Raw genomic sequence first — 27,181 nt, 5'->3', positions numbered from 1 at the left:
CAGCGTATATTATTTAATATTTTAATTAATTTGTATAATTTAACCAATTTTCGTATGACTGTTAAGTTTCATTAAGAACGTCGAAACATTTTTTAAAAAAAAACATAATAAATTATTTTGTGAAATATTAAGCATTTGCTATAAAAATACTGGCATGATTACGTATGTCATGCACGTAATCCTAGATATTATTGAATTGCTTAAAATAATGGTAACATTTTTAACATAAATAGAGAAATTTTTTAGGCTGCTCAATAGGTGACACGGATATAAATAATCAATTGATGTAATTATTAATTTATGTAAACAATGCACAAATTCCACAAACTTCATATAGCAAGGTCTTTGTGAAAATTGTTAACAAAAAGCACTATATTGCTTATTGCATTCCGAGAATTTGCTTGGCCGATCGTCTTGCAAACCAAATCCCGGTACTTTTTTATTTTTAAGTTTTTAAATTAAAATTTTAAATTTAAGAAATCGGTTCAGCCGTTTATGAGAAAACGTTGACAAAATTCAAATTTTGACTTACATCACAAATTTGATTTTTGACATATGACTATCATGTATTTTGAATTTTATTTTTGCTTTTTTTTTAATTGGTTCAGCCATTTTTGAGAAAACTTCAAAAATCGACTCACATACACACACATGCACATACTTTTTCCAAATTTGATTTCATTCGATTCAGAATAGAGAAAACATAAAATTAGCAAATCAGATTTTCTTGCGAAAACAAACTTCTTCTTCGGGAAGTTAACAATAGTTGTAAGTGGCATTTTACCATTTTATGGACAATGCCACTCACAACTAATATTCACATTTTATGGAAACTTATCCCAAAATGCGTGAAGCATTCTATACTGCTTATTTTAAGAATAGTTTTTGCTTTTCATCTAAAGGTATTCCTACTTTCTTACATTTACATGTATAATATTTCATTGAATTAAACTCGTTTTTAATTTAATTAAGCTTGCAACAAAGAGTACATTCGGCAAAATACCAAATACCAAATATTCGCCAACTATTCGGCAGGTTTTTAGCGCCTAAGCTCGTTTGTATTAATGTAATTACTATCAGTAATTGTTATATTACTAACACAATGCATGTTTATTCAAGTTTTATGACTTGACTTGCAACTGCTATTCAGCTACTCTTTGTTATTAAATGATCAAAAATAATTAAAAATGATCAAAAATATTGTTTGTATATTTTGCGATAAAGAACCAATAATAATTCTTTATCTGGAAATACTTAGATTGAAATAATGAATGACTTTATTGTATTTATACAACACATGCGAGAAACCATTGAATGATTCATATTAAATAATATAAATGTGATAATAAAGTGGCTTATGAATATTCAGAAAAAAGTTCTTTGCGTGTCCGTTGATAATGCCAAAAGTAAATAAAGAATAAATTATTATATATACAATAACGAAAGCATTTCTTCATATCATATTATGTAAACTAAACACTTCCAAATACAGATTCATCCCAAGCTTTTTATCCCATAAAAGATAAAACACCAACAATGCTGTGGCTGAGCGGCGGCGGCGCCTTTTATTTTAATTATTCAGTATTCGGCCGAATATTAAAAAAAGAGCCGAATATGCCGAATACCGAATAGTCACCGTATATTCGGTGCAAGCCTAGTTTTAATACATATGTGAAATATGCTTACGTTAACAAAGAAGCAAAATGTAGTAATAACATTTTTCAATATGTAAATTTTACTCATCATGGGACGACACAAAACTGTGTGCTCTTCAATGAGTGCCCCACAGGTAAATTAGCCCCACAGTTGGTTAAATTACATTGAATAATGTGTTTCTAGAGTTTTCAATAATTCTTAGAAACTTAATCATTCCGAGCAAAATTAGTCAATATAAAAAGGCAAAGCCTTTTAAATAAGTAACATCTTTTCCAATATTTTCAATCAATTTTCTTTACTAATTGCTACATTTTCAAAAAATATTGCAAGCAATTTGTTCTGAATAAACAACAAAAATATTCGAGATTATGAAATAGAATGAGCATAATTAATTTCCCAAATACAGTATTGACGACCAGATACATACCAGATGTTTCCATCAATTTTCATGGCGTTCCAAAATTTAGACAACATTTAGATCGGATTTGTAATTCGAATGCACCGAAATGTATAATGCATAGATGTGTCCAATAAACTTTGTTTTATTTCACAAATATTTCAAATCAAACATAAATATGAGTGATGTTTCTCAAGATGTAATTGTTGAGCATTGTAGTGCCTATTGTACAAAACTACGTGACTTTATTTCGTTTGCGGATGGTACTTGTTACTTCTTTGTTGAAGTTAACAATCTCAGAGAATTTACTGTAAAATCGAATAGCGTTAGGTTAGGAATAGCGGTTTGTAGTGGTTTAAACTTGAAACTTTTTTTTAAACATTTTCATTTCATACCATAACTGCAACTATTAAATCGAAAACATCTTTATGGTTCGCGGTCAAGTCGTCAATTTTCATTTTTCAACTAACTATGCATATAATAACAGAATAAAAATGCAGGAAATGTGGTGTAGTTTTTCAAAAATTGGTAACGTGCGCAAAACTGTAAATATTTAAAAGTTATATATTATTGTTTATTCCTAGTTTTAAAATATTATTATCATTTCAATGATGGACCAACTTTTGCCAAAAACTAATCAGCACAACTCCTATCAATGAAATCGAATATTGAATCATTCAAATCGGTTGTTCCGTACGCCCGAACCGTCCAGAAAAAATTGTGTCCACACATACACACATTTACTCTGGCACAGTAAGTGTGCAAATACACTGATACAAGACCTCGCTTATTCTGAGCATTTAGCCACCTACAACATTTTTATTTATTTACATTCTATACCAATTTTTATATCATATTCAATCTATATATGTATATATATCCTATTCTATATTCTTCTTCTTCTTAATTTCTTCAATTTTTGCTTCTATCTTCATTTCAATTTCATTCAAATTTTCTTCTTTATTCTTCTTTTTAATCTCAGCAAATTCTGATATTTTTTCTTTTTACTCCTAATACAATTCAGCTTTTCGAATTCTGTAATTCCTATTTTTCTTAATTTTTATTCAATTTCTACTTAATAAATACAATTTTCATTTAATTTCAAATTAACTACTTTTTTTATAAATTCTAGTCAATGACAGGATTCGATCCAAAGATCCCTATCGTGTGAATCGAACACGCTACCAAATGAGTTATGCTCGCCACTTGATTTTCTTAACCCAGTCCCCACAAATAGATATTGTATGACCCTGAGATATGTATTTTTCTTAAATGGTGTAGTATAATCTGACGGTGTCATTGGAATCCGCGGGAGAAGAACCACTTCTTTAAAACTCCCAGTTAAAATCGTTGCTTCAATTAATTTCCTGTTATCATCCAGTTGACCTAAGGGATACCATTGCATAATTTCGGAGGATTCAAATTACGCATAAGAATAATTGGTAAACCAATCTTCAAATGCAGATTTTGTGGTGGCATTCGAGATATATCTAAAAACTCTGTTGGATAACTCACAAATTATTTTTTATTAAGAACAGTATCTTTTACTTTAAAAAACATCGTATTGCCTGGTAATAACTGTTGCATCTTAAAATTAATTTTGTCAACGTCCATGTTCTTATCTGCTAATTTAGCCCGCCCACTAACAATAAGCCAGTTATGATCATTAATTTCTTCGTATATTCGGAAAAATACTATTGATCAATTTATTTTTTTCTGCAAGACAGTGCAAAGTTTTTTGGCAGTTTTATGCATCCTGTATTTAGTTGCAGTCATATTTTTCCATTTCTAATATTAATTAACTGTAACTTTTTTAGATTTATTTGCAGAAACTTCCGTTTTCCCGACGATGAGCTTTCGAGATGCGATTTGTTCTGGCAACTGATTACTAACGCTCGACATTTACGTTTTGAATATCTGATCTGCTTGTTATTGATATTTGATTTTTTGTGGCATTTTACTGTAACTACTAACTCTAAAATTGTATTATTAACATCTCCCATTCAATGATATTTGATGCTTAGTGAATTTACTAATAGTACTGTGTCATGATACTTACATGATTTATTTTTAAATTGTACTCAAGCACAATCAACGTAATGAACTTAATTAACTATTATCACAAATAACTGTATTTTTATATTTCTATACCTTAATATTAATTTCTTAAATATATTTTTGCATTTTGTTTATTCGAAATATGTTCATTTTAAAAAATTTTGTTATAAATTTATATCATGTAATATAACGTGTATCAATATATGAACATATCTATCAGGATGATCTTCAATCAAATATATTTATTTTCATAAACTATACTATTAATAAAATAAATTTAATATTGTTACAAAAACATTTCTAACTACACTTTCTACCATTAATAATATAACAAAATTTATCTGCACATCATTTCACAATTGGCAACTTAAAAATACATAATATTTATTTAGTTATTTTTTTAATAAATAATAGTCCATAATCTTTAACTGTTACCAACCGTCTTCAAAGCATTGAAAACTCTTGCATTCAAATTGTTCAATTCAAAACGATTTCCCAAATTCATAACAGTCAAAAATTATTGAAATTACCAATAATGTATTATGTCGGCTCTAAATTGAGATTTTTAGTATTGCCAACCGCCCAAGTTGATTCTTACCACTTTTAAAGGTTTTGAATATATTTGGAAGAAAATAATTTGCATAAAAATGCCAAATTTTGCACGAGATGATTATTCATTAATAAGAGTTAAAAATGACACCAAACTATGTAATAATCTAACACTTTATTGTATAGTACACAGAATTTCATTAAATATTTGTAGTAATAAGTTAAAATAGATTAGAAGTTTTTTCAGTAGATTATGTGTGATTTATATTCAAACCGGCAGTGTGTTTGTTTATATATTACGATTTAATTGTGTATCTATTATAATAGATTATTATTTTGTATATTTTTGGAATTTGGGTTCAGGTTTGATTGCATTGATGAGCGTGGGGTTGCCAAGCGATAAACGCTAACAGCGCCACTGAGGCAAACGTATATGTAAATTTGTTCTCTATGTTTGGATAGATCCCTGCTTATACTCTTCTTTTATCTATGGCCTACTAGTATGCTACTGGCTACTAGTTTCGTTTCTGTTAGCTAAATCAAGTGCATTAAATAGTTCTGGATCACTTTGTTAATGAGATTCAGGTATTCATTTGTAAAATTAAGTGACTATTGTTGTTTTACGACGAACGTTAAAGTTAATTCGAAAAATGTCAACTCCAGCAAGACAACGGCTAATGAATGATTTTAAAAGATTGCTTGATGAACCACCAACTGGAGTGTCGGGAGCTCCTACAGATGACAATATGTTGATATGGAACGCCGTTATATTTGGGCCTCTCGACACACCTTTTGAAGACGGAATATTCAAGTTGAAATTAATGTTTTGTGAATTCTACCCTAAGCGGCCACCACTAGTAAAATTCGAATCCAAAATGTTCCATCCGAATATATACGGGGATGGTCTTGTGTGTCTCGACATTTTGTTTCATAAGTGGAATGAAACATATGATGTATTCGCAGTCTTAACATCCATTCGATTTTTACTAAGTGAACCTAACCCCAATTCACCTGCAAATACAGTGGCGGCAAAGATTTACAAAGAAGATCGTGAGGAGTATAACAAACAGGTCAAGATGTGTGTAGAACTAACTTTTGACTTTGATGACTAAACCGATGTGCACTATGAGATAATTGGTAACATTTTTAAGCTTTTTTAAGATAATTATGAATTACGATATAAATACAAGTGTGCACCAGGTAGAAAAGAAGATAATTGGTGACATTTTTAAGATTATTTAAGAAGCTTATATGTTTATATTATAAATACGATATAAATGCTTGTGTGCACCAGATAGAAAAGAAGATAATTGGTGACATTTCTATGCTTATTTAAGAAGCATTATTTATATTAAAAATTATGATATAAATACATGTGTGCACCAAATAAAAAAGAAGATAATTTGTGACATTTTCAAGCTTATTTAAGAAATATTTTTAATATTATGAATTACGATATAAATAAATGTGTGCACCAGATTGAAAAGAAGATAATTGGTGACATTTTTAAGCTTATTTAAGAAGCATTATTTATATTATAAATTACGATATAAATACATATGTACACCAGATACAAAAGAAGTTTTTATTTTATCTAATATATATATATATATATATATATATATATATATATATATACGATATATATATATATATATATATATATATATATATATATATAGATATATATATATATATATATACATGTATATGTCTTTTGTCTCAAAGGCAAAAAAAATCTATTATATATATATATGATAAAGTTGTTCTTAAGCATCCATCCAATAATTAAAACAATTTTAGTGAAGATAAATGCCTTTACTGTCAAACGGTTAGGAGATAGAAATATGTATAAAGAAGTTACATATTTATAAAAATATAATTATAAACATGTGAAGTAGCGTAAATCTAAACAATTTGATAATAAATTTATTATATAACATAAATATATTGTTAACATATATAAAGGCAGACTACAAAACTAAAAATAAATAATTAATATGGAATAACTTACCATACAAATAATTTTAAAAAACACAAAAAAACACAAAAAATATGTCACATCAATTAATATCACAACTTGTCTAATAAATATTAAATTAATAAAAACAAAATAAATAAAAAGCTTTACAAAGCTCTTCTCATCGCGAGATGTTTTCCATTTAGAGTTTGTTTAACTAGTAAAATGAGTGAGTACGCATAGTTGAAAAATTGTGAAGCTGTTTTGTCATTGGTTGAAAGAGTGAGACAGAGAGGGCTACCAGTGGCGCCATAGACGTGCAAAGTGCGGAAAAATTATGAAGTAAGAACATGGAATATATAACATGTGTAATCAAGCTGTAATCAATGCCTGAAAATATGTTGAGAGAAATTAATACGATATATATCATATTATTTTCTCCAATAATATATATTAGGGTGATCCTTAATATGGACATTTTTGAATTTTATTCCTCCTAGGGGCTTAAATGCTTCCAAGTTGATAACAAAAATTCTTCAAAAGTTTTAGCTCTTAAAATTAACATTTAGATAGTGCGCAATTCAATCAAAGCTTCGTACGGAAATTGCATGAAGAAAATTTCGAAAATTTTAAAACAGTTTTTTGGGTACAACTTAGCAATAAATAAATTAAAAGTGACAATTTGTGTCATCTTTTATTGAAAATTAGACGCTCTGCAAGACAGTTTTTTTTTATAATTTGCTTTGTAGAGCGTCGAATTTTGAATAAAACTCATTCATTTGATCGCTAAGTTATATCTACAAAACACTTTTAAAATTTTTGAAAGTTTCCCCATGCTATTTCCATACAAAACTTTGATTGGATTGCGCACTATCTAAAAGACAATATTAAGAGCTAAAACTTTCAGAGATTTTTTCTTTAATAATTTGAAAGCATTTGGGCCCTTGGGAGCAAAGAAATTCGAAAAAATATATATATATATATATATATATATATATATATATAAGTAAAATTTATGTTTTTCTATAAGCTCAGGAAAATATGAATTAAAATTCAGTAAAAAACACGTACTGACTAAAAGCGTGGTAAAAAATTATTCGATTATTAAAATGATTATTATAAAATAGAGATTTTAGGATGTAGGGTCAAAAGTTGGAGTTGTGTACATTTTTTAATTTCGCGTTATAAAAATTAAAATTAGAAAAAATAGTTCCAAAATTTTTTAAAAAATAGGGGTAGGCAATCCTTGATAGAAATAAATCGTTTTTTGAAGTAAAAAGTCTTCTATGTATTTTATAGATTTTCATTATCAAATTATAGAAAATTGAAATGAAGAAAATTAGTCCCAAAATTTTAAAATTATGTTGGGGTTGTCGGCCTCTAACACTTTTTATGAAAATATAGTATTTTGAATTAAAAAGAATTGTATGTATTATTCAATTCCGTATTAAAAAGTTCACGCCAAATTTTAAATTGAAGAAAATTGACCCAAAATTTTGAAAAAAAGTGTTAGAATTGGACTACCCTTGATGGTAATTAATTGTTTTTGAAGTAAAACACATACCGCTTAAGGGTATGAAAAATAGATGTTGTCCGATCCTCATACTGTACGCGATTACAAAATTTTATAAAAATCGGTCTATCCGTTTTGAAGAAGTGTTACACTGAATAGCATGATAATTATAAGACAAGTTGTTTTTAGTAGTAATTATTTTTTAACAGCGATCAAAACTACGTGTTCAATAATGTGCTATTCGATGACGTACATCTCAACCTAAATATTTCCTTGAGAGGGCCCAGCGATCAACCACTCATTTTGACGACGTACATACTTTTCATATGCAACAATGCCCACTAAAGGCCATTTTCACTTGAGATAATATTTGAGATCTATAACCTCAAGTGAAAATTCGTTGTTATGTTGCTTGATATGGAGCTGGCCGAGATTGGGACAACAGCAGTATCTTGCTGTTGAAGAAATAAAATAAGAATAATAATATGTAGAGTTGGGTTGGATCACCGAACATTTTATAAAATGCAAGAAAATTCACCATACGCAGATCTGGGTTAATGATAGTACTAGTTAGTTACATACAAGGTTACAATAGACATCCGGTGCTCTTACAATATTTATACTTCTTTGTCTAACTCGAAACTACATTACGTTCTACTGAGAAGTAACAGAAAACGAAGCAGGTGATGAATTATTCATCACACTGATAAAAACTCCACTCACTTTTCATCAAAATACATATTACTAAATTAATATAAATAAAAATGGATGTTGTATTCCTTCACTCAAAAATAATATTAGTTGATGAAAATTAATGTATTTTTCGGTAAGTTTTATTTAGGTAAGTTATAGTAATCGCATAAAATCGAAAATAAAAGTTTTGTATAATTTAACGTCCCAAAGCCCTCTGAATAAAAAATTGATGTATTTGTGCGGATACAATTTTTGTCGCCGATTTCGAAAAAGCGGATCAACCAATTTGAGTGATTTAAAATACATGCGATTCCTATTGATGGGGAGACGTGCTAATTAGTTTTTGTTTATGGCAAATCCAGCTGTTCCAAAGATACGGGCCAAAAATGGTAATTCAGTTTTTGAGAGAACGAAGCGTCCATTTGAATGATTCGAAAAACATTTCACTTGCATGGACCGAATGGATAATTTACTATATTTTTGGGAAAGCATTATTTTTTGGAAGGTCTAGCGTTTTCGGAGATCCAGAAAAAAAGCTAAAAAAATGCCATTTGAACATATCCATATCAAATTATCGCATATTCTAAACAGATTTTTGATTTCCTGTAATGAGCCAGTACAGTTGCTTTTCATCGTTTGTTTGCTCTTTTGTTTGATATGGAGATTCCACGTGAGCCTACGGTCCAGATGTAGTCCTAAAAAATTAATGCTGACACTAGTGAAAATTTCGATGTCATTTATAAATACAGCAGCTCAATTTTGAGTTCTAGTTGTAAACGTGATATGTTTTGTTTTTTTTTCGTTAATATTAATTTTCCATTCTTTTAGCCATTCTTCGAGTACGAATAAATGTTCTTGTAAGTTTAAAAATGCGACTACTGGATCTTGATGTATAGCCATAATCATTGTATCATCCGCGAATGTACCCGTGATTGTGTTGATATTTGTTGGCAGGTCGTACGTACATATTGCGTATAAAACTGACCCGAGTACGCTACCCTGTGGTACTCCCGATTTTATTGAGTAAAAATCTGATACAGCATTTTTTATTCTAGTCCTGAAGTATGTATCGGTCAGGAATGACTTCAGTATTTTGTATAATTGATCTGGCAAGCATCTTTTAATTTTGGTTATCAACCCATCGTGCCATACTTTATCGAATGCTTGTTTATTTATATGGTTCAAACAAATGTCTTCTACATGAATAAAAAAGAAAAACCATTCGTTTCGTACTGAGCGTAAAGGATTCAAAAAAGATCCTGCAGTTTTTGAGAGAACCGATTATCCGATAAGAACGATTCCATTAACAACCGTCTGTCTTGATTAATTTTTTAGCAAGTCAGTTTCGACGGTTTTAACACTTAAAAAAAGTATCAAAATTACAAAATTTTGAAAAAATAAAAAGAGTTTTCAAAAAATAGATATTTTCAAACATTTTAAAAAATCTCAAAATTTTAAACTTCCAACTCAAATAATTGCAAAAAAACAATGGTTTTTTAAAATCAAATTCAGAATTTTTCTCGAATTTCTTTAAATTTTAAAAACATTTTTGTTTTCAGTGAAATAAAATGTCATCACGATCTTTTTCATGGGATAAGTTCCTCAAATGCCTTCATTTTATCTTGGTTTGGTTTACACTTCTTGTAAGTATACACATAAGTTGTTCGTAGAATATGCTCTTTGACTTACAGTATTTATAATGATCTATTTGAAAATATTTTGAAAATTGTTTTTAATCTTTGGTCATTTGTTGTTGATTATTAATTATTTTTATTTCTTGAATGTTTAATTAGAGTATAGGAAATTCCAGCAATTTGCCTTAGAGCCATGGCCATTGCCATAACCATGCTATGTTACATTTCTACTTTACAGAAGGATTGAACTCTAAAGCAAAAATTTAAAATCATTACTACTATTTTTAAGTTGTGGGTTCTGAACAAACAACTTTGTTTACTCTACAAGCATATTATACTCTTAATTTCACTCAAATGTATTTTTACATCTAAAGTAGAATCTACTTAATGTTGTCGATTTAATATATTTTCTATATTATATTTGCTAGATGTCCACTAAGTATATTTGAAAATTATATGGTAAAAAAAAATGTAATTATTTCATATTTTTTTATTTTCAAAATTTTAGAATTCAATTTAATTAATTCATTCATTAATTTTAATAATCTTATTTATTTTACAATGGATTATTTAAGTCGTAGCACCGGCTATTCATAAGGAATATCTAGTTAAGTTAAGAAAAATTCATCGTAATCGGTTAAGCGAGATCGAGTAAGACGGAAAGGGAACTTAAAGAAAATAAAAGCAAATCATAGAGACTCATCACGGCTTATTTCTCATACGTGTCACGGCATTGCGTTTTTTAATGAATGAATAACTTTAATAAGTGGACGAGTTCAGTGAATTAATCTATTTGTTTTCCAATTCACTTCCAACCGACTTGATCTTGAAATGAAATTCATTTTCATCTATGATTTCATTCAAGCAAGCATCATTATATTAATAAATAAATGATAAACAATAGTTATTTTGAAAGTAGCTAAGATTTGTAAAATTTATACTTATATTTTCTTTTCTTTGATTTATTACTGTATCATGTAAGATTATAAAGGGTAAGTATGGGTCCTTTCCATACAAAATTGACCCCGCTCTGATATTTTTTTTATAACTTCCCGAAGGGTAAGCTATAGTAATCGCAAAAAATAGAGAGTGATTTTTGTTATATCTTTACGTACCAAAAATTCTAATGTTTCAAAATTCTCAAAAAATTTTAAAGATTTAAAAAAAAAATAATTTTTGGTACGTAAAGTTCCAGCAATTTACCTTAAGCAACGATGCCATGCACCACTAGTTTATTATTGATTTAAATAGCGATCAGAAGTTAAGGGTCCTATGAGCTGTTGTCATGATTTCCAAATTATTATTATTACAAACTAAGTTTGTTTCTTATAGATGGCAATCCAAACAGCTGTTCATTGTATATGTGATAAATTTTTATTATTACATTTCTTTAATTATAATTTTTTGCTATCTTGATATATATTGCTATCTACATTTTGAAGTAAAAACCAATGTCACTTTGCTTGACATCAGGCTACTCGAAGCCTGGATCGAACCCAGGGCCCAGGAAAAAAATTATATTCCATTTTGAAAGTATTTTTAGGAAAAAAAACGAAATACAAATATTCAATTACATAACTTATGATTTGGACGAATGTGAACAACAAAATTAAAAATTACAATCTAAATATTGTTAAATATAATAAACAACTATTACTATTTGTATAAATCCTGAATATGTTCAATTTATCATAATGAGATTCAACGTTTCTTGAAATACAATTATTACAAATAGAATAAATACAGCTGCTGTTTGAATTACATATTTGATAAGCACATTTTTTGCAAATAGTACACTGTATACAACATGTAGATGGAACTTTGCCAAAAGTTCATCATAATAGTAAGAATAACTAATAATTTAATTTGTTTCCTTTTGTCAAAATCACTTTTTGTCATAAAAAAACATAGTTGTTTTTACGGTGGTTTATAAACTATTTACTACAATGATAATTATTTGTCATGAAAAATGTAAAATGATTTTTTTTTGTATTCACTGTAACAGTGGATGTTGGATTAATTTTTAATTAGCCTATACTTTTTCCTTGTATATGAAATAACGAAAATTTTAGTGAAGCTGCTGATAACCAAAATTTGGTAAGTAAATGTAGCATTCATCTACAAGAAATTTTAATAATAATTTTTAAATTCTAAACTCTTTCGCAAAAAATAAATAGAGGTTTTATATAAATATAGGTGATTTGTATACATAAGCTTAAAATTAATTTTGTAGATTCATACACCTATCTCCCGTTGTGCTCGTTTTATACGGTTTTCGAAAAAAAATTTTTTTACTAAGATTCTTTAATTTTGTAACTACACAAAATTATAAACACTAAACTTTAATTTTGTTTAATATAAAATACAATAACATTTCCATTGTTTTACTGTCAAAATAATTTACTATCAGAATACAATATTACAAAATGTATGTTACAGTTACGAATTCGTATTAGCCCAAGTCTATGATGGAAATATGTGAATAGGATGGGAACTTCCCGTTTTATGATCAAAACTAAATTGAATGTACGTATAAGCTAGTTTGTTTAAAATACCAAAACAAAACGCTTCATTGTTTTTAATCTTTGTTTTTAATTAGTGTTTATACGTAATTGATAGCGTAAATTTTTTTAGCGTTTGGTATTAAATATATTAATATTTATTTTCGTTCAATTTGTTCATTATTCATCATAATAAAAACTGCCAAAAGGTGACACAGTTTTTATAGAGATTTTCGTTAAGCACGGTTTTTCCATATAAAAGTGAATTTTTCGAGTTACTAGGGTTTTTTATGGAAACTATCTGTAAGCGCCCGGCGCAATGTTTATTAAAAAAAGTCAATTAAAAGACACTTTATTACCTCGAAGGACCAAATATAATTTATCATTAGAATGGCTATATCAGACTTTTAAAAATATGTAAGTTAAATAAGTTAGTTAGTTATTAATAGTATTTATTTGTTCGATGTTCACGGTTCAAGTTATGCGTACAGAATGGATAATTTCTTATAACTATCTTAGTACCTAGAGTAGGGTAGAAAATTATTTTATTACAGATTAGAGGGAGTTCAGTATATAGGTAGAGGGAGATGGATAAATAAAATTTGTGAGGCTTGAACACTATCTTTCGGGTATAGGTATTTTCTGGTCTGTTTTTTGGCTTCTAAACTTTTATTTTGGAAAATAATAATAATAACAAACCAGAATTACTATAGCTTAAAAAGACAAAAATTGAAAAAAGCTATGCATCCGTAGTGTTATTTGAGTTCAGTTCTATTTTCTTCCGACTTAGTTTAAGAGCTTTACCAAAAAATGCTGGCTTTTTATCAGAAAAATCGGTTTTTAATATGTATAAGAATAGGATCAAGACGAGCCAAATGGTTCCAGATGGATACAAGCGCTTTGGTTCTCGGAATCATATAAGTTTCCGATTCCGATTTCAATAAACGTTTTGCATTGGGTATTGTATAAATTAACAAATTTCAATGTTTAGTTTATATGTTCATTATAAATATGAAAAATCATATGTCATTAGACATAAAAGTAAATTGACTATAAATAAACGTGTTTTAAAATATTTATATGAATTTATACGTGTATTAAATTAATTGTTTTTAATACTAAAATTGACTTCAATAAGTATGTATCTATGGGTATCTAATAAATGCATTTTTTTATTTTATTATTACTTTTATTTTTTACTTTGAAGTTTTATTATTTTTTGTTTAAACTTTCTGCTAAATAACTCGTTTCAATATTAAGATGATTTACATCCTTATTTGTGAAAATTATGCATTCAAACAAATAAATGTTTAATTTTTCTTAAATCCTGATCGATTATTATTTTTCTGTTCTAATAATTTGAATAAAAAAATTACCAATAAAATTGAACAGTAAATAATTTCTGTCAAAAACTGCTTTAATCGTTCTAAATTTTTTGTTAATTTTTTTGTTCGACTTGCAGAATTTTATTTTATTTTTTATTTATTTTTATTGGCCTCGCTTACTCGAGCATTTAGCCACCTACAAAATATTTCAATTTCAATACAAAATTTCAATTTCAATACAATCTTCAGGTTCGTACTATTTCCCTTATATAAATCCTATTCTTCTTTCTATTGTATCTTCTACCTTCTTCTTACGTCTTCATTTCTTCTATTCTTACTTCGCTTCATTTTAATTCTAAATCCCAAATCTTTTAAACACGATTAAACTATTTTTAATAACTTTTCAAACTATTTTTAACATTAGCTACTCATGAGCTAATCCTACCACAAACTTGCAGAATATTCGAGCAAAAATTTTTTTATATACAAAATTTGAAACCAGTTTCCAGAAGAAACTAGGATTCGAAATCCTAATCCAAATCAACAGATAAAAAGCAAAATCAATCAAGTAATATAGATTAGTCTGAATTAGAGTATTGCATTAGCTACTTAGAGTAAAAAAAAATTTTTTTTAAATATTACAAAAAGTAAAACTGTAATGTTAATATAATGAGTTCACTTGAAATGAAACAATATAAAAATACTATTTCAAGTACAATAAATTGAGTTCTTCTCATAAGTATAATTTTATTTAAATCAGCCTTGAATAATAATGTAATATGTCAGCTTACTTGCATATCCGTTGTAGTGGTGAATTTGCGACATTTCACCTTGTGCTTTAGCTGCTTGTAGTTGCGAAGAAATAACATAACAAGATCCGGTCAAATCGCCGATTATCAACAAACTCCAACATGCAACATTGTGTAGTTCCACACCTAAAACAACACCAACATATGAACATTTTAACATAGAAATTTAGACAATTGAAATATTATGCATTTAATAAGAACGAGTTGAACGCACTACAGCCGGAATTGTTATAAAATCTTTAAAACGATGTTTACGACGTCGATGAGATTCAGTGCAGTTATGTTACGCTCATGAAAGTAATACAAATAAGAATAGTTAGCAACAGCTGTTTATAAAGAATTTTTTGTAGTGTTTCTAAATTATTTATTTTGACTACATAGCCCGGTCAATTTAAACCTTAAACTAGTGGAGTGCATGACATCGTGCCTTAAGGCAAATTGCTGGAACTTCCCGTCGTACCGTAACTAAAAATCTTAGTACGAATTCCAAAAAAATTGACATAAAATATGTACACATTATTAAAATCTCTATAAAATATCTGATAATTTGATGTACATATGTCTAATAAACATTTTTGACTGCCAAATGTCATTTTTTTAAACTTATTTTTATTGAGAGTCTATAACCGCTGAACCTGCCTTCCCAAAATTTTAATCAGTTCTTTATCTTGTCAATACAAGTAAAATGTTTTTTTGAATTACTAAAATCGGACGCTCCATTCTCTTAAAAACTGAGTTACCGTTTTTGGCACTTTTTGCCCCGTATCTTCGGAACGGCTAGACAAAAATTTGTATCCGCACACACACACACACATCCATTTTTTCTTAGGTATGCCAAAATATTCAGAAACCTTTGAAATGTAAAAATATATAAAAAATTTCATTTTCGATTTTTTTGTAATTACTATAACTTACCCTACGGAAAGTTAAATAGGATGCATTTTTTACAGAGATAACACTGTAAATAACCTCGATCTGGTATTTCATCAAATATTTAATTTATCTCCTGTAAAATTATTTAACTTAATTTACTTTTATATTTGTTTTTTTTTAATTTTTACACCTTAGCCAAGGTAAATGTTTACTTGGTCCATTTTACCCCGCCCAGGTGTAAGCCTTTATAGAGGTTATACAAAAAACGGTTGAATCTAACTTGAAATTAATAATACATCTTATAAAACAATTAAGTAACGTATACTTAAAATATATATTAAGGTTTCGTAAACTAAATAACAGTGCTCACAACAAAGAACACAAACCACGAAAGAAAATTCTTTTGTTGTGGATTTTCAAACATTACCGTTTATCTCCCGATAGCGGCGTCGTAAGAATCAAGGCGATAGCTACTTTTTCCATCCTTTTCCCATTACTTTCAAATATTGTTATTAAAAAGTCAAAAATATTCTTATTAAGTGAGTAACTTGATTAATAAATATATAAAACGAGCCCGTTAGTATTAAGATATTGTACAATTTCAGAGTGAGGTCATGCACCAATATTTTAAGCAAAAATTCTGTACAGTATATATCAAGAAGTCATGCACTAATATTTCTACAATTAACAAGTTTATGCTAATTTTAGAAATAAAGTTTTGAATGTAAATGTTTCATTATATTGACATAGATTCTACAGCTACTGACATTACTGATGTGATGCATGAACTGCAAAGATCTGAACGTTGAAGGGCTAAAATTGAAAAAAAAATATAGTTACGGAATATGTAGTTAAGAGTTTGAAAACCGAGAACAACAACTGCATGGTTTTATGATTAAAGATTATAATTTGTCAACGACTAGTTCAATAGCGTGGATTTGACTTGTTAAACAATATAAGTATAGGTTAATAATATTTTTGCACTAGATTTGTAACTTTATTTGAAATTGTTCCTTAGATTTTTTCTTTAATTTTTGAACTTTTAATTATTACTTCAAAATAAAAGTTTTGTATTAAATATTTTAAATAAAGTTTGTAATTTAATATTTTTCAAGCATGAGGAATGAATAGCGCAAGTGGTAGAGCATTTTTTGAACCACAAATCCGCGTTTGGAACAATTTTATATACGTAGCTACAATATGTCTTGAAATTGGAATAACTTAGTAGGTAATTAAGAAATAGTTAATAGAAAAAGTATTCATAACAAGATAATTCTAATTTCTGAGTACTGTTCAAAATTTTAAAAAATAAAGCATTTTTGCAGCGAGGATTAAATGCTAAAGTCGCATATAAACGGTACTGGCATCGAACCCGGATATTGTGTTAAAAAATAGTTAATATACATTGACAATTAAAATTATTATATATGGACAAATAAAAAAAATGGCATTTCTGAAAAAAGAAGAAATTTGGTTTAGGGCCTATCAAATTTAATTAACTTCCCGTAGAGTAAGTTAAAGTAATCGCAAAACAATCGAAAATATTTTTTTATATATCTTCACGTTTCAAAGGTTTCTGACGATATTGGCATACCTTTAAAAAATTGATGTATGTGTGTGTGTGCGGATACAAATTTTTGTCTATGATTTTGTAAACATGGATCAACCCGAATTTGAACTATTCAAAAAGCTTTCGATTTCTATTAAAAATATGCTGATTAGTTTTTGGCAAAGGTAAGTATAGCCGTTTCAAAGATACGGGGCAAAAAGTGCCAAAAATTGTAATTCACCTTTTGAGATAACGAGCGATCGGTTTAAATGATTCAAAAAAATATTTAGTTTGTATTCACTTTCAATGATCCAATGAAAAAAGTAACAAAAAATGCATATCAAATTTCCAGATGTTTTATAGAGATTTTAATAATAAGTACAAATTTTGTTTACATTTCTATGGGTACCAATACACTGTTATACTGTGAAGCGGCGCTTACGCGTTTCGATATTTCTCTGAAAATTTTGAAATAAGTTAAATTTTAAAAAAATATTTCCAATTTTTAAATAAAATCAATTTTTTCAAAAATTCCAAAATGGCCAAAAATGACTTTCAAAGTTCTCGAAAAAATTTAAAACTTTTTTAAAATTTTCAATTCTTATCCAACAATTATCGTTAAGGCACGATGCCATGCACCACTAGTTTCTTAATTCATCTGACATAAACATTAATCCTTTTTAAGTAAATTCATCTCTGCATCCTCCTAGGACGGATGTATAATGCACGTACGACTATGTCCATGTCCAGCCATACACAATCGCACTGATACTTAAGTACATCCGCAAGACTCATCTATACGTGCGCAAGTAGAGGTACATATAATGTATTATGCAATTAGCAGCAGCACAGAATATACATACATACATACACAAATAAATGCACACACACACATGTACAACATTTATATGTAGAGAATCTTCCATGTACAAATGACAATGAATATGAAACTTAATATATGAAAATTAATTCTGAATTTGCAATTAACATTTGGTCATGCCATATTTTTAAATGCAATATATCCGCATATATATTATATATATATATATATATATATATATATATTGAAAATAAGCGAGCCACGATCAATAATAATAAATATTACGTTATTATGTAAATGTTATGTCTAAAACATCTCCTATATTATGGTAGATGGTAGAGTCTTGGATTTGTAAATATTTTATAGAGCTTCGAACAAAGAATTCAAAAAGTAATAAAAAACAAAAAAGTTTTTTAATAAACCATTTCTTTATTTACTGTCGACGTTTCGGAACTAGGTACGTTCCATCTTCAAGACATCTGTCAACATGATCTTGATAAGATTTAGGCAAATAATATGTTTAAGAAAAGCAGAAGATGAACAAAATCATATATAATAAATGAGTGGATTATATAACAAAATATAAAAAATGGTGAAAAATTAGAAAATTTTAAAAAGTTTTAAGAAAAGGTTACTGAGAAAACAGAATTAAATACATATATGATTATATAGTAACATTTTTTCACTAAAAAAAATTTATCAAAAAAATGATTTTATACATTTTTTTTCAGACGAAGAAACAAATTTCGGAATTTAAATTTTTTTTAAATTATGTCTTTTTTGAGTTTGTTATGTGAGACAAAAAGTATTATTCTCTCGATGCAATAGGACGATTATTCGTAACAAACTGATTATTGAACGAAATGAAATATCTACTTCAATGAAATAATAAACGAAAATAATGAATTTGATCATCATGCCCCAATGGATGAAGTATAAATCATACTTCATCATATAATTCATACTTCATTCTTTTTAATTAATTATAAAAATTTAAAAACATTTTTTTTTATATATACATATATATAATTAGGGTTTTCCATAACCCCGCGTGGACGGAGCCGCGAGTTCAAGCCCCCGCTCTGGCAACCTGATATCGTGCAGCAGTGGTGTCTATTTTCATTAAAAAATATAGATCAAAAATATGTTTCCAAATAAAAATAGCCCACGTCGGGCGGTGTGAAATGGCAATGGAAAATCTTTCACACTATTCTTTCCTGAACCGAGTTGGAGTTAAATTTTAACTCAGCTCACCGATTCTGCTCTAGAGCAGTTACCAGCAATACCTATTATTATTATTATATGTACATAATATTGTTTTTGAACAGCAATCAAAGCTTGAGGTTCCTTTGAGCAGTTATGCAGATACTACTCCTTAAATATGAGACTTTTTAAAAGGCAACTACCTATTTTTGAAAATTGCCCTATTTAAATGCTATATTTTACATTATATATGTTTTAATATAGATGATATATTTTTAATTTAATGCAATATAATAGATAAAAATAAGTAGAATAAAAAATTGGTTCTAGTCATACAAAATCAAAGAGAAATAACAACTGAAACGATTTCTCGAATCAAAAAACTATAGTAATAAAATTAAAAATATGAAGAAGAGTTAGTAATAAAAACAAGATAATATAGAAGTTTGAACTTGATGACAACACTAAACTAAAATTGCGTGTGTTCAATTTTAAAGAAAAACCGATTGTGAAACTTAAAATACTATGATCTCCATGAAAGTGATCAATACTATATACCTGGGGTCAAAATAATGTTTTGAATCATTACACCAAAATATTTTTGTCAAAGTTGATATTACCCCCAAAGATAGATTTTCCCCCATACGAACAACTGCGTAGCAAATACAGTAAATAGCAATTGAAAATACATACTGTTTACGCCCAAAATGTCCATTTTTACCCCATTTGGGGTAACAGTTTTTTTTGTTAATTATTACTATAATTACATTGTAACAAAATATTTTTTTTAAATTTTTACATTGATAATGCAAATTGTACACAATGAATTTTGCAACAAAAATAGTATATTTATAGTAAGACCTAACTTTAGGTGCAATACCCTTTGCAAATCTCGCGCGCAGCACGATGGCGAAACGTACAACGCTATTCTATATTACATCAAATAACTGTAGTTAGATTTAACATTATTGATGGAAATTAAAAATAATATTGGATGAAAAATGGTCCGGCGTCAATATTTTCGGCAATTACTGATAATAACACAATGAATACGGATAAAAAACAAAAGTAATATTTCATAGTTTTTGGTACCATGGTACCATGACTTTGAAAAAAGTTACAATTTGACCCTTTGTTGACGATGCAGCAGTGCAATGTAAAATTTGAATCTGATGATTGAAACTGGGATCAATAGTTACAAACATAAATAGTTTGTATACGTTCAATTCTGATAAATTTGACTAATTAGATAATTAGACCAAGTATCACCAGATTCTTCAGAAACTGGGTGTATCTACTAATTTCTAATGAATTTTATTTTCTCATATATATTGTTAGCAGTCTCTGCTCAATGTTTTGAATAAAAGCAGAATAAAGTTAAAAAAAAATATAATCAGATAATTTAAAAATTAAACTTTTCATTGCTACTTTAGTTGCAATAAAGGTCTAAGACTTGAAGACTTACATTACTCTGTGTTCATAGTCCAATGCTCACATGTAACTGTACAGTAACCCAGCGATTTTCAAACATGGATACGCGCACCTTTGCAGGAAGGAAGCTATGGCAACATCCGACAAAAACAGTACATGCATTCATAAAACGTATTAACAATTGTCAGCGAAATACACTGTCATGCATTTCATTGTGAATACTTCGAACATAGCAATTAAATTACTTCACTCAACTTATATGAAAATATTGCAATTCCTAAAAATCTCCACATTCCTCAAGGCAATGGTGTAATTTTAAACACAAATAATTTAAAAAAAATTAAGATTTTTCAACAGAGATTGAAAACCACTGTCATAATTATCGGTAACGCACTAATCGAAATATTGCGATATGCAATACAATAAAAATTATGTAGTTAGTTTACGTAACATAGTTTAAATACCACGTTGTGATATTTCTCACAAAGATCATTTTCATTTTCTACAGGGAACGGAAAATCGAAATAAGTTGAATATAATGAGAATACGTTGATTATAATATATATATATATATATATATATATATATATACATAAACATATATACATAATTTGAAAATATATACAAAGAATGCACATGGTCATGAATTGTTAAATATATATATATATATATATATATATATATATATATATATATATAAATATATTTCTTACATATAAATTAAATCTACATCTAATGTGTCCATATTATGTGTAAATATACAAAAAGCTAAAAAACATATAAACCAACTGACAAATAAATACATACATACATAAATTTTTATAAATTTTTCAATATATTCTTATACATATGAAAATAATTTATATAATGGTCAGTACTACTCTAGGGCAAGCCCTTGAGCCGAGTTAAACTCGAACTCGATTCAGGGAAGAATAGTGTGAGGGATTTTGCATTGCCATTTCATACTGCACCGCCCGGGCTATTTTCAATTGGAAATGTTTGTTTTAATTTATATTTTCAAGTGAAAATGGACATCGCTACCGCACGATGTCAGGTTGTCCAGAGAGGGGTTATATATATATATATATATATATATATATATATATATATATCGCTGCTGCACGATGTCAGGTTGTCCAGAGCGAGGTTATATATATATATATATATATATATATATATATATATATATATATATATATATATATATATATGTATTTGTGTGTGTGCACGTCTATGTTTGAAAATTACTTGAAGCAATAATAAGATATTAACTATATTTATACATTATAGACATCCAAACCATAACATTTTAATTCATGCATATAATAAGCATCATAATTCTTAATGCATTTCAATAATTTGCTCGTCGTATATGTGTATCCAAAATACGCTTACAGTAATAGTAAATTTGTAAATGAATTTTGCAAGTTTATATAATAACTCAATTGAAAAAATTAGAAATATTTTATGCACACAATTCAAATGCTATTGCAAAAAAAGGTAATAGATTAATAAATTTAGCTTTTTAGAAAGTAAAAATTATCAACCCTTTTTTGCAATAGCATTTGAATTGTGTGCATAAAATATTTCTAATTTTTCCATTTATATTTATTCATTTCATTTATAATTATTTATATTTACATAAAATCACTATAAAATGAACGTATGCAAAACTATTTTTGGTTTTTAAATAAATTTAAAATAATTTAAGGATATTTAATTAATATTTATTATTGTAATGTAATGTAATAATATTTAGTATCATTGTTTTTATTCTACCTTTATAAATAGAAACAAATTAATTAACGATAATAGCATCTCAGTATATCTAGTATTGATACCGTTATATTTCAAAATTTAATAAATAAAAGTAACAATATATGATAAATTAGATATAATATTATGCAAGTTAAAATTCAGTATAAAAACGTGTATAAAATGTGATATTAATTAAATTAAACTATTTAGGGCATATTATTGTGAAGATGCACTAAACCAGCAGAGAGAAAAGCTCATCATCATATATATTGTCAACAATTAATTAGCACTTGGTCGAAAATATAATAACCACAAAGATCTTAAATACCGTTTGTTTCCAGTTTCAGTCACGGTCGTGGTTCTCACAGGCACTATCGTATATGTTGTTATATATTATATATTTCTACACACACATGCCGAATGCGAATTCACCGGCTCTGACCGTTCCAGCATTATCGCCGAGAGAACGAACGGCCTAACGCGCGCCGCGGTCACTAATCCACAACTGGCGAACCGACTCAACCGAACTAGACGTCTTCCGAGTTAAGAGTTCTATTCTGCTAGCAAAGCAAATAGTCTAAGGGCCAGTGAACTATTTGACTAACCTGTTTTCACAAAGCCAGAAATTTTTTAATGATATTTTATTATCGGCCCATTAAGAAAGTACCATTCTGGCAGCCATTCCGCGGTTGCGTCATCATCCCTTCAATTTGTGAAAATGTAAAAAAAAAATTTTTTATAACTTGCTCGCACAAGGCTCAAATTTTGAGGGTGTCTTCTTTTAACTGTTCAGAAAGCATATGTAAAAAGCCAGCCCATTCTGACGGTTGCAAGGGTCTGCCAGACGAGTATATAATAGTCACGACGCGCAAGGGTGTGGGCGCATTTCCATACATAATTGACTAATATTTGAATATTATACCCTTGTATTTGAATAATTTATACGCCATTTTGAAGGTCATTTTGAAAACATCCGTTATACCAAACTTCAACTTTGTATCTCATCTTATGGTCGAGATATCATTGAAAATATACCAAAGTGGCCCCTTTTTCAAACTCAATTTTTGGCGTAACCATAAAAGATATCGAAAAAAAAATGATTCTACTCATATTGACTTAAACCACATAATGTATAGTAATATATGCTAAATATCCTTTATTATTAGCTAAAAAGGATAAAATAATTTTTCAATTAATGTTTTCGGATAGTGCGTTTTGTTTAATTACTGTATTATTAGCGTTATTTAAAAGCTTATTGTTTTCTTTTTAGTACTGCAAATATGATTTAAATCAAATTTGTGGAACACATTGAAAATTGAAGAAACCAGAACCAGTACACCGCGCGTAACGCTAATCGTAGCCCGCATAGAATTCGTTCGGTCGGATGTGCGATGCGTTACGCGCGGGTGTACTGTTTCTGGTTTCTTCAGTTTTTCAATGTGTTCCACAAATTTGATTTAAACCATATTTGCAGTACTAAAAGAGAAAACAATAAGCTTTTAAATAACGCTAATAATACAGTAATTAAACAAAACGCACTATCCGAAAACATTAATTGAAAAATTATTTTATCCTTTTTAGCTAATAATAAAGGATTATTTAGCATATATTACTATACATTATGTGGTTTAAGTCAATATGAGTAGAATCACGTAATTTTTTTTCGATATCTTTTATGGTTACGCCAAAAATTGAGTTTGAAAAAGGGGCCACTTTGGTATATTTTCAATGATATTTCGACCATAAGATGAGATACAAAGTTGAAGTTTGGTATAACGGATGTTTTCAAAATGACCTTCAAAATGGCGTACAAATTATTCAAATACAAGGGTATTAGTCAATTATGTATGGCAATGCGCCCACACCCTTGCGCGTCGTAACTATTATGTACTCGTCTGGCAGACCCTTGCAACCGTCAGAATGGGCTGGCTTTTTACATATGCTTTCTGAACAGCTAAAAGAAGACACCCTCAAAATTTGAGCCTTGTGCGAGCAAGTTATAAAAATTTTTTTTTCACATTTTCACAAATTGAAGGGATGATGACGCAACCGCGGAATGACTGCCAGAATGGTACTTTCTTAATGGGCCGATAATAAAATATCATTAAAAAAATTTCTGGCTTTGTGAAAACAGGTTAATCAAATAGTTCACTGGCTCTTCTACTAAAAGCAAAGCAAAGTAGTTGAATCGTTGCACCGGCACCGCACCATCGGCGTCGAGTGAATGACTTCTAACTCTTCTAGCGCCCAGAGAGCAGCGCCATCGTAGTTTCCGACAGGAACTCTTCATTCACGGCAGCGGCTGCTTTATCGACTCGGTACAATTACCAGCTAGAGCACCTGGACAAGAGTCGGGCTAACGATATATTCTGGTTTCGACAAACACTAGCTTTTGATAAATTCTCCTGAATGTGATGCTAAGGGGACGTCCAATAATCACGTGAACGATATCTGAGGATTTTTCGACCACCTCTTTCACCAAACATCACGTGTATTTTTAGTATCTCGAAAAAATAATAGCATTTTTTTTTTTTAATAATTTTGTTTTTTTTTTAAATTGTGGTAAAAAACTAGTGGGATGCATGGCATCATGCCTTAAGGCAAATTGCTGGAACTTTCCGTACCAAAAATTATTATTTTTTTAAAAACGATTCACATTTTTGAAAAAAAATTACTTCAAAAACATTAAATTTTTGAAAAACTATAATATTTTTTTATTTTGACATATTTTGGAAATTCTGAATTTTTTTTCAAATCAATCGTACTGCTTTAACTGCATAGAGACGAAATGTCAAAGGGCGTAAGCGCCGCGTCGCCGTCTAACGGATAAACATTGGTACGGAACCCATAGGAATGCAAACAAAATTTATACTTATTGTTAAAATCTCCATAAAATATCTGATAATTTGATGTGCATATGTCTAATGATCATTTTTGACCGCCCTTTTTTTTACTTTTTTCATTAGATCTCCGATTTTTTCTAAGGTATGCCAAAATGTTCAGAAACCTTTGAAACGTAAAGATATATAAAAGTTTTCATTTTCGATTTTTTTGCGATTACTATAACTTACCCTACGGGAAGTTAATAAATGCACGTGATATCTCTCTAGATCCTCCTTACCCCCACATGATATTTTGTTATTTTTTGTCTAATACCCCCCCCCCCCACCTTAAAGGTTTTCGTGATTAATGGTCGTCCATTAAGCTTCACGTTCACTAGCACCAGAAGAATTTTCGACTTTTGCTCATTCCGTAATACTCCCTCTCTCAGTACACACTACTTAGGTCTTTGCAAAATCGGAATAAACTCAACAGATTAAGGGCATTACATTAATCACGTGATCTTTTTTATTTTTAAGCACTTTTAAACTCCCTTCTCTCTTCATAATACGTGGTATTATTTAAATTAACCTCTCCTACCCTACTAAACATTAACATCTACAAAAAATCGTTAATTTTCTAGAAAAAAATTATATTGGTTTTGAAAAAAAATGGATTTTTTTAATACAGATAAAAAATAAATGCACGTGATATCTTGATAAAACCTCCTTCTCCCTGGTCATTTTTTCTCGTTCCTTATATATTATATATACAGGGTAGGGCGGAGCACAAAGGTCCAATTTCACTTTGAGCAATTATATCACAACAAATAACACATATCAAACAAGCTACATTATTTAACCTAGAAATATACCCATGAAATATATATTTAATGGATATATTTTGTGGATAACCCTGAACATATGGAACTTTAATCTGGTATTTCTTCGGAAATAATCATAGCGTAGTTGGAATAACTAGTTATTTAACTTAACTCTTGTAAAATTGCGTTTGTTAACTCAATTTACTTTTTTATTTACTAAACTTAAACTAAGCAACGGGGCTACAACCAAAAAAACTAACAATGAAAAAAAATACTTTTGTTATGGATTTTCAACATTGCCGTTTATTTCCTGATAGCGACATAGGAATCAGGGTGATGGCTGGTTATACATCTACATGTTTCTTCTCCTTTCAAATATTGTTGTTAAAAATTCTCAACTTTACTTGTTTTGGAGATAGCGGTAGTGAACCTATTACCCGTGGATCTTTAAGCGCCGCTTTTCCCTATACATATATCTTTTCATATATATTTTTTTTTTTACTCATGACACAACACCAATACTTACTTTTGACAATAATTGACTAATTGTTTAAATTAAGCCAAAGAAATTCTTTCATTCGTGATAAATACCGAACCAGACAGGTGGAGTTCTTGGGTATGGGTACATAGGAAAAAAAATGTATCAAAGTCTGTTACTTTTTGAATAAAGTTCATTATAACAATATTATTGTTATTTAGTTTTTTGGGAATAAATTTATAAATGTGAATAATATATTTTGGCAAACAAAACATATTGTTGTATTATTACCTCTGGTTCTTTTCAAAAAAGTACAAAATCAATTATTATA

General features: G+C 28.6%; 2 protein-coding genes across 3 annotated transcripts in view; one reads left to right on the top strand and one right to left on the bottom strand.

The window, feature by feature from the left end:
• Positions 1 to 23,231, bottom strand: part of LOC113376574 (calpain 11-like) — a 56,652-nt gene extending 33,421 nt beyond the window's left edge. For both annotated transcript variants that reach the window (XM_026616539.1, XM_026616540.1), the window contains exons 1-2: positions 23,058 to 23,231; positions 15,078 to 15,221 (exon numbers count right to left, since the gene is read on the bottom strand). In XM_026616539.1, the coding sequence (XP_026472324.1) occupies positions 15,078 to 15,111 (34 nt within the window). In that variant the 5' untranslated portion in view covers positions 15,112 to 15,221; positions 23,058 to 23,231. The remainder of the gene's footprint in view (positions 1 to 15,077; positions 15,222 to 23,057) is intronic.
• Positions 5,311 to 5,772, top strand: LOC113378212 (ubiquitin-conjugating enzyme E2-17 kDa-like). Its single transcript, XM_026618740.1, has one exon. The coding sequence runs from the start codon at positions 5,311 to 5,313 to the stop codon at positions 5,770 to 5,772; it is 462 nt and encodes a 153-aa protein (XP_026474525.1).
• Positions 23,232 to 27,181: the final 3,950 nt, after the last annotated feature.

This window comes from Ctenocephalides felis, unplaced genomic scaffold (genome assembly GCF_003426905.1).
Source record: "Ctenocephalides felis isolate EL2017-DRISC unplaced genomic scaffold, ASM342690v1 CF-g0.4_SCAFFOLD_01886, whole genome shotgun sequence".
NCBI lineage: Eukaryota > Metazoa > Arthropoda > Insecta > Siphonaptera > Pulicidae > Ctenocephalides > Ctenocephalides felis.
Note: the sequence above shows the minus strand (reverse complement) of the source record. Positions and strands in the feature narration are given on the sequence as shown.

Excerpts from the sequence above, each read along its gene's own strand:
- LOC113378212 (XM_026618740.1), top strand. The coding sequence starts at position 5,311 with ATGTCAACTCCAGCAAGACAACGGCTAATGAATGATTTTAAAAGATTG.